Source organism: Rattus rattus, chromosome 4, assembly GCF_011064425.1.
Source record: "Rattus rattus isolate New Zealand chromosome 4, Rrattus_CSIRO_v1, whole genome shotgun sequence".
NCBI lineage: Eukaryota > Metazoa > Chordata > Mammalia > Rodentia > Muridae > Rattus > Rattus rattus.
Genome location: NC_046157.1, coordinates 82,075,489 through 82,090,150, shown reverse-complemented (window position 1 = coordinate 82,090,150; position 14,662 = coordinate 82,075,489). Strand labels below are relative to the sequence as shown.

At 53.6% G+C, this 14,662-nt stretch overlaps 1 protein-coding gene across 2 annotated transcripts in view; it reads left to right on the top strand.

Annotated features, from left to right (window-relative positions):
* Tfeb (transcription factor EB) overlaps window positions 1–5,675 on the top strand; it is a 55,820-nt gene extending 50,145 nt beyond the window's left edge. For both annotated transcript variants that reach the window (XM_032900562.1, XM_032900561.1), the window contains 6 exons: window positions 180–260; window positions 1,496–1,616; window positions 1,712–1,768; window positions 2,363–2,438; window positions 2,893–3,040; window positions 4,600–5,675. In XM_032900562.1, the coding sequence (XP_032756453.1) occupies window positions 180–260; window positions 1,496–1,616; window positions 1,712–1,768; window positions 2,363–2,438; window positions 2,893–3,040; window positions 4,600–5,079 (963 nt within the window). In that variant the 3' untranslated portion in view covers window positions 5,080–5,675. The remainder of the gene's footprint in view (window positions 1–179; window positions 261–1,495; window positions 1,617–1,711; window positions 1,769–2,362; window positions 2,439–2,892; window positions 3,041–4,599) is intronic.
* The last annotated feature ends 8,987 nt before the right edge of the window (window positions 5,676–14,662 follow it).

Sequence of the window (14,662 nt, the reverse complement as noted above, 5' to 3'; positions counted from 1 at the left end):
GGAGAGAATGCTCTCCCAGCCCTGGGAAGGGGTGTCAGGAACTCCCTGTCGAGGGAGTCCTTGGGCTCAGCTGAGGGACCCTCTCAGGGCCGGTTCCTGGTGAGCAGGTTGGGCTGCGGGAGGTAAGCAGCTGCCCTCTTCAGGCGGGCCAGCCCCACACGGACGTTTCTCTTTTCTAGTTTGATGATGTCATCGACAACATTATGCGCCTGGACAGCGTGCTGGGCTACATCAACCCCGAAATGCAGATGCCTAACACGGTATTTTGGGGCTAGACGGGAGGGGGATGGCACACACAGTGGATCCCTGGCTGGAGAGAGTTGTCAGAGCAGGGAACTGGTGTCTCTGTGGAGGCAGGCGTCCCCTCCGTCATTACTGTGACAGGGGCCCAGGGTCGCTTGGGAGGCAGAACTAGGCAGAGGTAGGTGAGTTTCCGTGACCACAGGACCCATCTCTCTGACAGCCTTGTCTGTTTGGTCATTCTGTGCGTCTCCTTGGCTTGGGCAGGGAGGGCGTGGCTTAGGTAGCAGATGAGGAGCCAAGTTTGAGTCAGGAAGCCCTGGGTTTCTGTCACGACCTTGGGAAGCCCCACCACAGTTCTGACTCTGTCTACTCAGTTGCAAAAACAGGGTGATGCCATCTACCCACAGAGCTACGGGGAGATTAGAAGGGACAAAAAGAGGGAGGGGTTGGAGAGATGGCTCAGTGGTTCACAGGTCAGACTGCCTTCAGACGACCTCAGTTTGGTTCCTCAAACCCATGTTCGAGGTTTACAGTGACCTGCAACTCAAGCTCCAGGGACCCACTGCCTTCTGATGGACTCTGTGGCCACCGTACAGACCTCCGTGCAGACACATACATACACACAGAATTTAACGCTAAACACAAAATGGAAATACAAAAAAACGAAGGGTGGCGGGAGTCACTTCTGAGAGGCAGGCCTGCTAGAGGCCGCAGACCAGCTGCCTTTCTTCGGGCTCGCCCGGTTCCCTTGGCTCTGCCATGTCACCGAGAGAACCAGGAGGCGGCAGTCAGCCTTCAGTTCCTTCTGCCCTGGTGACACTGCCGGGTGGCTGCCTTGGGCGCAGGGTTCTGCAGTTAATTATGCAGTCTCCCTCCACGGCTCCTGTCTGTGCGCTGGGTCTCTAAACCAGTGGTTGGCTCTTGCCTGGCTCTGGGGTAGGACCCAACAGAGCTTACTCCTGACCTGTTGAATTCCATACTCTGAGGAAACCTTGCAAAAACTCTCAAACTGATTGAGCCCCTCCCTAGGACTTCTACAGAAAGAGCCTAATCCCGTCCTTGCCTGGGTTCGTCCTCACCCTGGCCGGGGGCTACTGAGGGCAGGGCTGTGAGGAGCCGTACTTCAGCCAAGCCTCGCCACTGCCTCCTGGAGAAGGGGCTCGGGGTAATTTTAGCATCGCTCAGAGCAGCAGCTGCTGGGACCATGGGTCCAGGTGAGGACTCACCCAGCCCTCCACCCCTTCCCTCACAGCTACCCCTGTCCAGCAGCCACCTGAACGTGTACAGTGGTGACCCCCAGGTCACGGCTTCCCTGGTAGGTGTCACCAGCAGTTCCTGCCCTGCCGACCTGACTCAGAAGCGAGAGCTAACAGGTACCACGTCCTCTTCCCTGTACCTTTGGGGCTCCCCTCTTCCTTTTTTCTCTCTGCCTTCTTTCCCACCACCTCTTTGCTTCTTTGGCCTCCAGATGCTGAGAGCCGGGCCCTGGCCAAGGAACGGCAGAAGAAAGACAATCACAACTTAAGTGAGTCCTGCTGGCCCCCTTCAGCTCACCTAGGCTGGGGAGCCAGCCCCTGCCCCATCCCCGCCCTAGCCCCTCTACCAGTGTCCCTAACTTGGGGCACCCGCATGCTCCAAGGCTGTGACCTCCCCTCCCCCTTCCAGGCTTTTTAGGAAAGTGGGAGGGGCCGTAGAAGCAGTTACTCTTGAATTTTCCAGTCAATCGGATTACAGTCTTCAGAGCCTGGGGCACTAGGAGTGAAGGAGGCTGCTCCAGGCAGTTCTCTGGCTGGAAGCTGAACTGGTTTCCTGACCCCGCCCCCTAGCTATCTAGACTGCACCCAGATCCTCCCCAGCTTTCAGGGTCTCTCTTTTGTTTTATTTTGTTTTGAGAAAGGGTCTCTAGCCCTGGTTGCCTTGGAACTTACTTATGGCCCAGACTGGCCTAGAACTCACAGAGATCCACCTGCCTCTGCCTCCCAGGCGGTGGAATTAAATGCTTGGCCACCACACCGGGCTTCGGGTGCCTTGTCTTCTAAACAGGTTTTCTATGGGGTGTCCAGTTTAGGTTGGGGGTCTCCGCCTTTCTAACCATAACCTCTGGAATCTTAATCTGTAGTTGAGAGAAGACGCAGGTTCAACATCAATGACAGAATCAAGGAGCTGGGAATGCTGATCCCCAAGGCCAATGACCTGTGAGCGGGTTTCTGGAGGGAGGGAAGGGTCGGGCTAGGCAGCAGCTGTAGGTACTGCCAGCTCTCGGTTGCTAAGGGCAGTGGTGGAGGTAGCGTGTTTGAGAAGAAAAGGTCTCTGCTCCTGCTGGGTTGAGAGCTTCTGTTAGGAAGGGAGGCTTCAGGGTAAGGAGGGGACTTCCTGGAGGAGGGGCCTTACTGGAAAGTGTCTGGAGAGCTGTGAACTGAAGGGGAGGAGATGCTGGCCAGGAGAGCTGAAGACAGGAAGATGGGCACGGGGTGGACAGATTGCTTGAGCCCAAGGATTAGTGAGGACCTGGACGTTTCTGTGGACATTTGTATGAGGCTGGGTATGAGCAAGGGTCGGGGCAGCTGGGACTCTGAACCAAGCCTAGGGTCAGAGGCCCTGGCCAGGCCTCTGGGTTCGCCCTCTCACCCCATCTGGCTGTGGCTGCAGGGACGTGCGCTGGAACAAGGGCACCATCCTGAAGGCCTCTGTGGATTACATCCGGAGGATGCAGAAAGACCTGCAGAAGTCCCGGGAGCTGGAGAGCCACTCTCGGCGCCTGGAGATGACCAACAAGCAGCTCTGGCTTCGCATCCAGGTCTGACGGGGACTTTGCACTCCAAGGGCAGCCCTCACTGACTGAGCGGCCAGGCCCGGGGCAGGGAGCAAACAGCAGCAGATCTGGAAATGCTGCCCACAGGGAGGGAAGCTTTATCAGTCAGCATGGAATGAAAATGAGCCCCAGTTCCTTCAAGCAGCAAATAGCAGCAGGTTCCCTTCTGTGAAACCCTCATTTTGCCTTCCACACTGGGGGTCAGACAGGTCCATCACATGTGTGTGTTCGCACACACACACACACACGCACACACGCACACACACACACACACACACACTGTCTCTGTCTTCTGTCTCTGTCTCACTCTCTTATTCAAAGACAGGGTTTCCCTATGTAGCCCTGGCTGTCCTAGAATTAGCTCTGTAGACCAGACTGGCCTCAGACTCACAGAGATTCCCCTGCCTCTGCCTCCCATACCCAGGAGGTCTAACTCTTAAAATCATATAGCCATGTGTTGGCCCACGTTTAAAAAAAAAATTGTTATTGAGAGGCAGGATTTTGGGGTTGGGGATTTAGCTCAGTGGTAGAGCGCTTGCCTAGCAAGCGCAAGGTCCTGGGTTCGGTCCCCAGCTCCGGAAAAAAAAAAAAAAAGAGAGAGGCAGGATTTTTCTCTGTAGAGCAGACAGTGCTGGAAATGCCAGGTCTCCTGCCTCCGCCTCCCAGGTGCTGGGATTACAGGCCAGTGCCACCGTGCCTGGCTCTCTTCACATATCCTTGGACAATGCTGCACACTGTGCCTAACCTGAGGGACGCAGGACTAACTCCCCCGCCCTGGGAGTCTGGGAAGCAGCACTGGGAATCGCTGGGCAGGCTTAAGAACTAAGGCCTGAGCGGGTCAGGGACCTTCCAGAGCTGCAATTCCACTTCCTGGCTGTATGAGGACCACCCAAGGCCGTTCCTCTTCACCGGTGGTTCTCGAACGTCCTAATGCTGTGACCCTTTAATACAGTCCCTCGTATTGTGGTGACCCCCAGCCATAAAATTATTTTCATTGCTACTTCATAATTAGTTTTACTACACTTATGAATTGTAATGTAAACATTTTGGGAGGTGGATGTTGTTAAAGGGGTAGAGACCACTACCGTAAACACAGTATGCTAGGACCACAGGTTTTAAACCTGAATTGCTCATGGTGGGTGATAGAAGTCACTTCTCCACCTAGGAAAACTGAACTTTGGCGGATGAGAGCTCACCCTTAATTCACGCAATGCATTTTGACCATTTCCATTCCCGCCGCCACTGCCCAGCTCAATCTAAAAATTTGAGAGAGAGAGGGGGGGGGGGGAGCGAGCGCTGGCCAAGGTGTGCTGTGGCAACTCCGCAAGCCGCTGACCAGCTCTAACTTGCAGCCTGGAGAGCTCTTGCTCTAGACTCACGCTGCTTTCTGTTCCTCCAGCTGAGATATTGTCACAGGAGATAGGGAGGGCGAGTGGTGCGGTGGGTTACCGGGAGGGCTAGCCTGTGCTGCCATTATGTGTATGGAGGGCTAGCCTGGGGCTGGTATCATGTGTATATCTCATCATTGCATCCAACCCAAACAGGAGCTGGAGATGCAGGCACGTGTGCACGGTCTTCCCACCACCTCACCGTCCGGTGTGAATATGGCCGAGCTGGCCCAACAGGTGGTGAAGCAAGAGCTGCCCAGTGAAGATAACCCAGGGGAGACCCTGATGCTGGGGTCCGAGGTCCCTGACCCTGAGCCCATGCCGGCTCTCCCACCCCAGGCCCCGCTGCCCTCAGCCGCCCAGCCACAGTCTCCGTTCCATCACCTGGACTTCAGCCATGGCCTGAGCTTTGGGGGTGGGGGCGATGAGGGGCCCGCAGGCTACCCTGATCCCCTGGGGACAGAGCATGGCTCCCCTTTCCCCAACCTGTCCAAGAAGGATCTGGACTTAATGCTCCTAGATGACTCCTTGCTCCCCCTGGCCTCTGATCCCCTCTTTTCTACCATGTCTCCTGAGGCCTCCAAGGCTAGCAGCCGGCGAAGCAGCTTCAGCATGGAGGAGGGCGACGTTCTGTGACCCTGGCTGCCCCCGTGCCAAGGAGCAGGGCTGCCTGGGAGCTGGGAGGACTGGGCAGAGCCCTCCCATCCTTCAGGCTGCACTTGGTGTGAAGTAGCGGCCTACCCTGCCTCTCTCCTTCCCCTCGGTTGCTCCCCCACCCCTGTTTGGACTTAGTGCCTGCCTGGCAGCCGACGGGGCTGGAGAAGCTCTCCCCTCGGCTTCGGGCCCCCTCCTCTGGCGGCAGTCCTATGATGGGGAAGGACAGGGGTGAGGCAGAAGAGAAATAAGAAGAAACCCTGCTGGGGAGCCCCTCTCTTCTGAGCCTGGGCTTTCCCACGAAGGACATTTTGGAGAAGGGGGTACAAGTACCTCTGAGGCAGCAGCTGGTCTGGGGGTGCCCAGGCCTGCCTTCCTGGGACTAGATGGCACCCAGCCTGTCCCCCCAGCCTGAATTTCCCCACAAGTGGGCACCCACCCCCATTTGGTGCTAACAGCTCTCCCCTGGTGGTATGAGGGTGGGGTGGCCAGAAGAGGAGTCTGGGTTCAGGGTGGTGAGCACCCCCACCCCCAGACCTCCCACTTTGTGCCTTTAGTAAACACTGTGCTTTGTAGTATGTTGTCCTGGTTCTGCGGTGCGTCCTCAGCCCACAACAGGAGGGGAATCAGCCCAGTGGAGCCCTTCCTGGATCAAGTGCTCCATGAAGGATCTGGAGGAGGTTCTGGATTCCCAGGCCAAAGAAACAACTTTGACAGCGTGGGGCTGGGGGCATTGCCTCACTGTGGCCACATGGTGGCGCTGCAGCCATGCTGGTCTGGTCGCAGGCCTCCAGCTGTGGTCTGAACAGCTATGGTGGTGGGTGTGGGCAGATCCGCCCTCAGCGGGTGGCTTCCCTAGGGTATGTTGCTCCGGCTGGCCCGTGTTCTAGTGAGGCCCTCGACATTCTTCCCTGTGTGGGTAGCTACAGTCCAGCTGGAGACTAGGCTGTATCCCTTAATGGCTCTGGGAAATGGACCCGTTTGAACCAGTTTTGGAACAGATGAGAGCACAGGACCCTGGCTGGAAGTCAAAGCTTAGGGTTCACCTCCTTTCCCGTCTGGCACTATTCGCTAGTGGGGTTCAGGGAGCACTTTGCTCTAGGTTCTGGGGTGCTAGACCCTTTCCCTGGATGGGGAGGTAACCAGGGCAGGGTCTCTGTAGGTTTTGCTTAGTTCCCCAATTTTCAAGGCCTTTTTTGCCAGGGACCAAAATGACTTCTCCCTCTAAGGACCCTAAAAGGTCAAAGGAGCCAATTAAAAAGAATTTAAAAATTTCTCTCCTTTTCGAAGAACAAGAATCAAATCAACATTGGAGCACTTAATGTTCAAAGAAAGGCAGTCAAACGGTGTGGTGGAGACGGCGCGAGGCTAGCAGAGCTGAAGGGTTAGTCTCAAGGTCGGATGCCGCTGTGGATGACCTTGGAGAGCCTGAGTTAGCCTGGGCATATCTCCTTCCAGTTCGGGGTCCTACTCCATTGCCTGGGACTTACCCTCATGAGACCCATGGGCTAAACCCCGAACTCTGGCTGAGGTCAACTGGAGACCAGAATTTGGGGTTCGTGTGGCCTGGGGCCAGCACTTCAGGTGTTGATGGATCTGACATTTCTATCGTCCTTGGGACTGAGGTGGAAAACTGCCTTCTACTTCCTCATATAAACCCTCAAGACCACCCAGAGCTACCTGTCACCAAGGTCTGGAATTCCTTTAGTTCGCAGCCTGCTTGCTGCCTGGGCACTGGGTCAAGACCAGGGTGTGAGTAGGGTTCTGTCCACACGAGGGCGCACTCACCTAGGCAACAGCAGTCCGGGGAGCCAGTCTCAAGACTGGTTAGTTCACACAGCCTGGGTGACTTCTATCCTGCCTGCGGCGGCTGATGGCCACCTCTGGGACTAAACCCAACCCAGGTGCTGCCTCCAGCAGTTCAAGGCATCAAGAAAAGTGTATCTGAGACTGGCTGGCTAGACCCTGGCCTGTGGTGGCAAGGGAGTCAGGCTGGGGGTTATGACAGCCACTTAAATAAGGGGACTGTGTTCTTCCCCCTTAAATGGTGGGTATCCTTTCCAGACAGGACTTCTGCAGGGGAGAATCTCATCACGACTGACTGCAAAGTGTGCTGTGAATCAGAGATGGCCCCTCTGACCCTTTCCTTCCAGTGAGGGAGTCCCCTTTAGAGTGGGGACAAACTATTGGGGTGCAGGGGATGAGGTCCTAGCAGTCATAGCTTCCTTGGGTCCCATGTGGGAGGACCCCAGGAAGGAGCTGAGTGGGCAGAACTGGGCTTACACATAACACCCCACGCCCTTGACCCCAAGTTCCTGTGACTGTCTGTCTGTCTCTCTGTCCACACCAGCTTCCCCAGTTGCCAATTCTGGATTTCCAAGAGTGGCTACCTGTGACCTACAGGGACACTGCGACCTCAGGATGTCCTACTTGGCATCCCCACCCCTTGTCCTCTTTGTCAGCTGGATTCCTCACTTGCTACTTTGTAGCTTTTAACAAGCTGGGGGTGTGAGACTCTGTGGCCTGCACATAGACACACTTGTATCCCTAACTTCAGGAACACCTGTCCCCTCCCCCACCCAAGGCCTGTCTCTCCTCGGCCCTCTGAGCCCTCTGGCCAGCTGGAAAGAGCCCCCTTAATGCCCTCTGGCTTCCAGGGCGTCAGACCCATGGTCCTGTTCCCTTCTGCTCTCCTCTGGGCTCATCTCTTCTTTGCTGCCTTTTCTGAAAGGGGCAGTGGAATTTATACAATATTTAAGCAGCCAGAGCCAGGTCCTGGAAGATATTATTAATGTAAAAGGGATGGGCCGCAAATGCTTTTGGACCTGGTTACAATTAGAGGGTGATTTTTCTAAAGGTCAATGAATTCAGATGATATCCACAGGGGGGAGAGAAATTTAATACCTTTTTAGTGAATTAATTAATTATAATATTATATCGGCTTGGGGTTCTTTTCCAGAGTGATTAAGGCAACGATCTGTCTTGTGTGAGCTGGTTGCTGTGAGGACCCTGTCACGGGCTTGGCGACTGGGGCCCTCCACTGTCCTCTCAGCCAGCCAGGTGGGGGCTGGGAGGAGGCAGAATGCTCACCGGGGCTCCTGCAGGTGTGGTAATTGGCTCTGTCCTGCTCCTCAGCCCACGCTCCCAGCCTGCTCCCTGCTCTTGGTACCAAGCCCCATACCACAGTGACTTAGAGGACTCTCCCTTACACTTAGGGAAACTGAGGCCCATGGACTATGAGATCTTAAGTGAGCATGCTGGCTGAGGACAGCTGGGCAGAGCTGGTCGGAAACACCATCCGCCCCCCCCGCCCCCCATCCATCCTTTAAGCCGAGCAGTCTGGACAACCAACCCTCCATTAGGGAAGTGCCAGTGTGGCATTTGATCTTCCTGTCAGGAAACTATTATGGGGTGTGGAGCGTGCCCATGTGGCTGCAGGGCTGGTGAAAAGAAGCTAAATTTTCTGTCGTGGGGAGACCGGAGCATGGCCACATTTGTCATACAGTCTTTGAACAAACCTTCATAGAACATCATTTTGTACCTTGGGAGAAAGGCTGACAGTCATTCTGGAGCCCCAGTTAGTCTTCCCAGAGCAGTGGAGAATGGGAGTCTGCGGCTAGAGGGGCATCACCAGGGAACTGCTGAGCAGTCACTGGGTGCTGACCCTAGCTGGATATCCTTGGATAGAGGGCTAGACTGACTCTGTGAACTACATCCCACGGGTGTGTGTGTGTGTGTGTGGTGTGGTGTGGTGTGTGTGTGTTGGGAGGGGGTGAGGGAGAGACAGGTGAGTGGCGACAGTGAGCTGAGTCTCCAGGGACCAGGCTGACAGGAGTGCTCCCCCTGCAGGAGGAGGAAGGGAACACTCCAAGTATGGACACCAGTTGTGCAGAGAGGTCTGAATGTGCAGACCAAGTGAGGGCCCCTGCCAATGGGGCTTGGCACGAGGCCGGGTATGGCTGCCTCTGCCAACCCATGTCCCAGATGTGTTGACTAAGACTGTTTGTTCCACTGGGCCACATGCATCTAGGTGGAAGGCCAGAAACAGCAAAGCCAATGAGACCTGCACTTCATGGTGAGCTCTGCCTCAGCTTGCTTCGTGATGGAGATTGCAATAGATAGCTATTCAGGCTGCTGTAGGAATTGAGATGGGAAGAAGGGAGAGCTAAACTTCGCTCTTAACTTTCTTGACATCCTGGGAGGGTCACTGCCCCACCCCCGTCTCTTTTAAGGGAGCACCAATGGAAGCTCTAGATGAGGTGAGTTCTTTGTTGGGGGAGACGGACTTTTTCCTTGACTCTGTCCTTTCTTCTGCCTGCTTCTGTCCCTCTCCCTCAATGCCCTCCATGGCCTGGCTCCCCCACAACCCCTCCCCCTCTGGCTCGCTTGGTGTGCGGTGTGCGGCAGGCCAGGGAGAGCCTTCCCATTGTACTATCTTTGGGCCCTAAATTAAAATTGATGACATCTTGAAGTGAGCAGTGAGGGTAATTTTGCTTCAGAGCCGGGATGCTAATGAGGCCCCTTAATGGTGCAAATGCTGAGCTGACGGGTCGTGTGTCACACGCAGCAGCTAGGGGGGTAATGGCCACGGTAAGTGCTGGTAATTACACCCTGTCTTGCTCTATTTTGGCAGGCCTGGTGGGAGAGCAGAGGCTCAATCACTACTGGGCGGGGACGCCCCCTACCCACCATGGGACTGACAGCCAGGGATACCCCCTGCGCCCAGCCAGGCCGCCTCAACTCCAGCACCACCTAGAATGAGGGTCTTAGGGACAGCCTCTGTCTAACACATGCTGTGTCAGAGCCCACAGTCATGCCATTGGACACTGCTTAGCCTTGAGTGTTGGTCCCCAGAGCCTGGGCACATTCCCATTGTGCCCTGCACAAGGAGCCATGCACATAGCTTTGCCCGTTACACTGCCTCTGAGCACATAAATGTCCGTGCATAGGCAATTGCAAACCCACACAAAATTGCCTTCTCAGATAGTGTGCGCACTGAGCACCTACTGTGTTTTGCATCCAGGAGCGTTCATCTTCCCAAGTAACTCTCCCCCTCTCCTCATATCTCTTTCCTTTCTCTCCCTCCCCCCTCTCTTTCAGACACAGTATATTTCTTTATGGGTTTATTTATTTTATTTTCTATGTCTGCACGCTTTGCCTGGACATCCACCTGCGTTATACATGTCCTGTGCCCAGGGAGGTCAGCAGAAGGCGTCGGGTCTCCTGGAACTGGAGTCACAGATGGTTGTGAGCAGCCACGTAGGTGCTGGGAATTGAACTTGCGTTCTATGGAAGAGCACCCAAGCCTTTCACCGACTCGTTTTTCCAGACCCTCGATGCTACACTTGAAAATTGTGATTCTGCATGCGTGTATGTGTCCACACGTGAGTGCAGGTCCAGAAGGGGGCGCTGGATCTCCTGGAGCTGGAGTTACAGGAAGTTATGAATGACCAGATGTGGTGCTGGGAACTGAACTCTGGTTCTCTACAAGAATATAGTCCATACTCTTAACCCAGGCTCAGCTCCTAGCATCCATGGGGTGGCTGCACCCATCCGTAACTCCATTTCCAGGGGATCAGATATCATCTTCTGACCTTGGTGGGCACCAGGCACACGGGTTATGCATATGTAGGCAAAACAACCATGCACATAAATTACATAAATCATTTTTAAAAAGCAAACAAGAAAAGAGGATCTGCCAATAAAATGGGAGACTTCACAAAGTTCACAGGCTCTTGTCCTGCGGGTATCCTGCCCCTCACAGGGTCTAACATGATGGTTGAAAGCATGGACTCGGGGTTGGGGATTTAGCTCAGTGGTAGAGCGCTTGCCTAGCAAGCGCAAGGCCCTGGGTTCAGTCCCAAAAAATAAAAGAAAAAAAAGAAAGCATGGACTCATTCCGACTGCCTGGATCTCTGTCTAGCACTATCAAAATGTGCAGTCATTCAGATATTCATGCCTCAGTTTTTCTTGTCTGTAAAATGGGTGATAAGGGCATCTGGGTGTAGACAGGGTTTATGAGTTTATAGGTACAACACACATGGTACCTGGCACAACCCCAGTAAGTGTGTGGAGAGGTTTGTGTCCTGGCAAAGGGTGCTCTCCAAGATGTGAAGGCAGAGCTGGGGCGCCCTCGTAAGGCTGCGTGGTCAGGGAGGTCCTCAAGGAAGAAGGAGGTTTGGGATCATCTATAACCAGCTTGTCTGTGAACCAGCACCCTCCTGTGCTACTCAGCTGTGACCTGGACCCAGGTGGGTGGTCACACCAGAGCAATGGGGGGGCAGTTGAGAGTGTTTGGGGGAGGCAAGATGGAGGGCCACCCATTCTATATGCAGGGCCAATAGTATTCCTGCTATCATGCCATGAGCAGGGCAATTTAGGGTCCTGTGGGCACATCCAAGAATCTAAGCAGGCCCAAAGAGGCCACAAATCTGGGGGCTGAGTCTCAGAAGGAGGAGGTGATATCTTGGAGAAATATCCCAGAGAATGCTCAGAGTTCATCATGGAAGGAATCAGGACAGGAATGCAAGCAGGGCAGGAACCTGGAGGCAGGAGCTGATGCGGAGGCCATGGAGGCTTGTTCCACATACAGCTCAGCTAACTTTTCTTTCTTCCTTTTTTCTCCCTCTCTTCCTCCCTCCCTCCCTGCCTGCCTGTTTTCTTTCTTTTCATTCCTTCCTTCCTTCCTTCCTTCCTTCCTTTCTTTCTCTCTCTCTTCCTTCCTTTCTTTCTCCTTTCCTTTCTCTCTCTCTCTCTCTCTCTCTCTCTCTCTCTCTCTCTCTCTTTTTTTCAGCAAGGTCTCTCTGTGTTGTCCTGGTTGGCTGCCTTAGAACTCATTACATAGACCAGGCTGGCCTTGAACTCACAGAGAGCCACCCGCCTTTGCCTCCCAAGTACACCAGCATGCCCAGCTGAATTTTTGTACTATCCAGGACCGCCTGTCCAGGGGTGGCACCGTGCAATGTGGGCTGTGCCCTCCCACATCACTTATTAGTCAGGAAAATGCCCCACACACTTGCCCATAGGCCAAATGGCAGCTGGATGCTCTCAGGTGAGGCTCCCTCGTCCCAGATGATCCTCCCTGTGTCCAGTTGACATAAAAACTGGCCAGCATAGGTGGGTACTGATTGTTTTCTTCCTCTTTTTTGTTTCATTTTTCTTTTCCTTCCTGTTGTTGTTGTTACGGTTTTTTGAGACAGGGTCTCTCTCTATGTAGCCTTGGCTGTTCCAGAGCTCAGTATGTAGACCAGGCTACCCTCAAACTCATACATTCCCCTGCCTTGACCTCCTGAGTGCTAGGATTAAAGGCTAGACTACCACACCAAACTTTGAGTACCGATCTTTGAGTTACTAGTTCAGGGAGAGGTCAGATGTCAATGCTATAAGTCTGGTTTTTTTTACTGCATATGATTTCTTTTGCATCACCTTGAAGTTAAACACACACATACACACACACAACAACAACAACAACAACAACAAAAATCTATGAATGGAAGCAGGGATGGCGGAACTCATCTGTAATTCCAACTCTTGAGGAAAAGGCAGAAAGAGCAGAAATTCACGTTCATTCTGGGCTATCAACCTGACAGACATGAAATTTTGTCTCTTAAAAAAATGTCTGGCATGGTGGCACACGCCTTTCACCCCAGCACCCTGTGACTGGGCCAGGTGGATCTCTCTGAGTTCAAGACCATCATGGTCTACCGAGATGGAGTTCTAGGACAGCCAGGGTTTCACAGAGAAACTCCACTTCAAAAACAAAACAAAAATTAAAAAAACAAAACAAAACAAAAACAAAAGTTGGCTGTGGATGTGGTTCTGTTGCATGCATGAGGTCCTGAAGTCCTAGGTTCGATCCCCAGCACCAAATAAACGGGGAATGGTGGGCCATACCTGTGGAGCTAGAATTTGGGAGGTAGAGGTAGGAGTATCAGGAGTTCAAGGTTATCCTTGGCTACATGAGACCTTGAGGTCAGCCTGGGCTACATGAGAATCCATCTCAGAAGCAAAAATAACCCTAATAATAAAAACGCCCCCCTGAATGTCCACCCCACCATCAACTGGGGGGCACATGTATTTGCTGTGGTAGAGGGCACCTGGATCCAGACTGGGACAGTGAGTTATTCCCAGGTATCCTCTGGGGTGGGGCTAGGCTGGGGTGGGCTACTGTTGTCAGTGGGCAGAGGGCCTGGGAAAGGGGAGGGGGAAGGGCAGCTTTCTAATGAACAATTAGTGTCTGCTGTGCTTCTAATCATGTGGTTCCGTGTAATTAAGAAGCTAATTAGTGCTGTGTCAATTCAGGTTTAATTAGTCCCCTCTTCAAGAAGCCAGGAAGACCCTCATGCAAGAAGCTTCTGGAATAAAAATGTGGGTGTGGTGTGGTAGATGCAAGGAAGGGCATCAGGTATGGGATGGGGAGAACCCCACTTCCTCTGGTGACCCTTCCAGTCCTGGGATCCGTGACTTAGGCCTCTTGTATACCTCCGCTCAGTGACCTTGGCCATAGAGACCCTGGGGCCATCTGAGGCTCTCCCCACCTTCCAGCATCTGTGGGGACAACTCTGCTAAGTGCCCTTAAGTTACCATACCCCATTCCAGATTCACCCTGGAACACATAGTTCACACCCCATTCTTTAAAGTTGCTTTGTGATAACCACTGGGTACTTTCCCGTAGACCGCAGGGAAATAGGTACTCAGAAAGCTTAAGTAATCCACTCGAGGCCACAATCCAGTTAAGTGGGGGGACCTAGCCTGTCAGACCCCAAGACCTGCCATGACTGTGGAAGCAGAGCTTGGTTCTCACCCAAGGAGCCAGATGCATCCTCAGCTGTTGCTCTTTCTCTCTGATGATGGCGGCCCTTCTTATTCAGGCCTCTCAGATAAACATCTCCTCAGTCAGAGAAGCCTTCACACTCTATTCGGATACATTGACACCATCCTCGATGGACTTCACACTCTGATCGGATACATTGACACCAGCCTCGATGGACTTCACACTCTGATCGGATACATTGACACCAGCCTCCATGAACTTCAAACTCTGATCTGATACATCTGCCAGGGAGTAGGGATATTGAGGAAAGGGAGGGAGGACCTCAGGGTGCAGGGAAGACTAGGGTCCTGTGAATTACACAGATCACATGACACTCCTGCGACACTGGAAGCAGATCGCTGCCCAGGGTGTCAGGAAGGGGAGTTGAAGGCAGTGACTGCCGATGGATATCGGGTTTTGTGTTGGTGTGATAAAATGTTCTACTCCTGCCTGGGGACTGAGCAAGAAGAGGAAGAGCCAGTGTGTGACAAGTGCCTCCACGTGTCTCCTTTTCATCCAGTATGCCTCAGGCTGCCCTGCCTACTGCCTCCTTACAGCAGGAGACACAGCCATCAGAACTGCTCTGAACCCAACCACCAGGTCTGGGCTGAGTAACAGAGGAAGATGTGGTGGATGTCCCTGATAAGAAGCCACAACAGAAGGATGGTTAAATCTGGAGGCAGAGGGAAAAGTCACAAAGAGGGCTGGGGATATAGCAGTTAGGGAAAAGCTTGCCCAGTGTATATGAGGCTC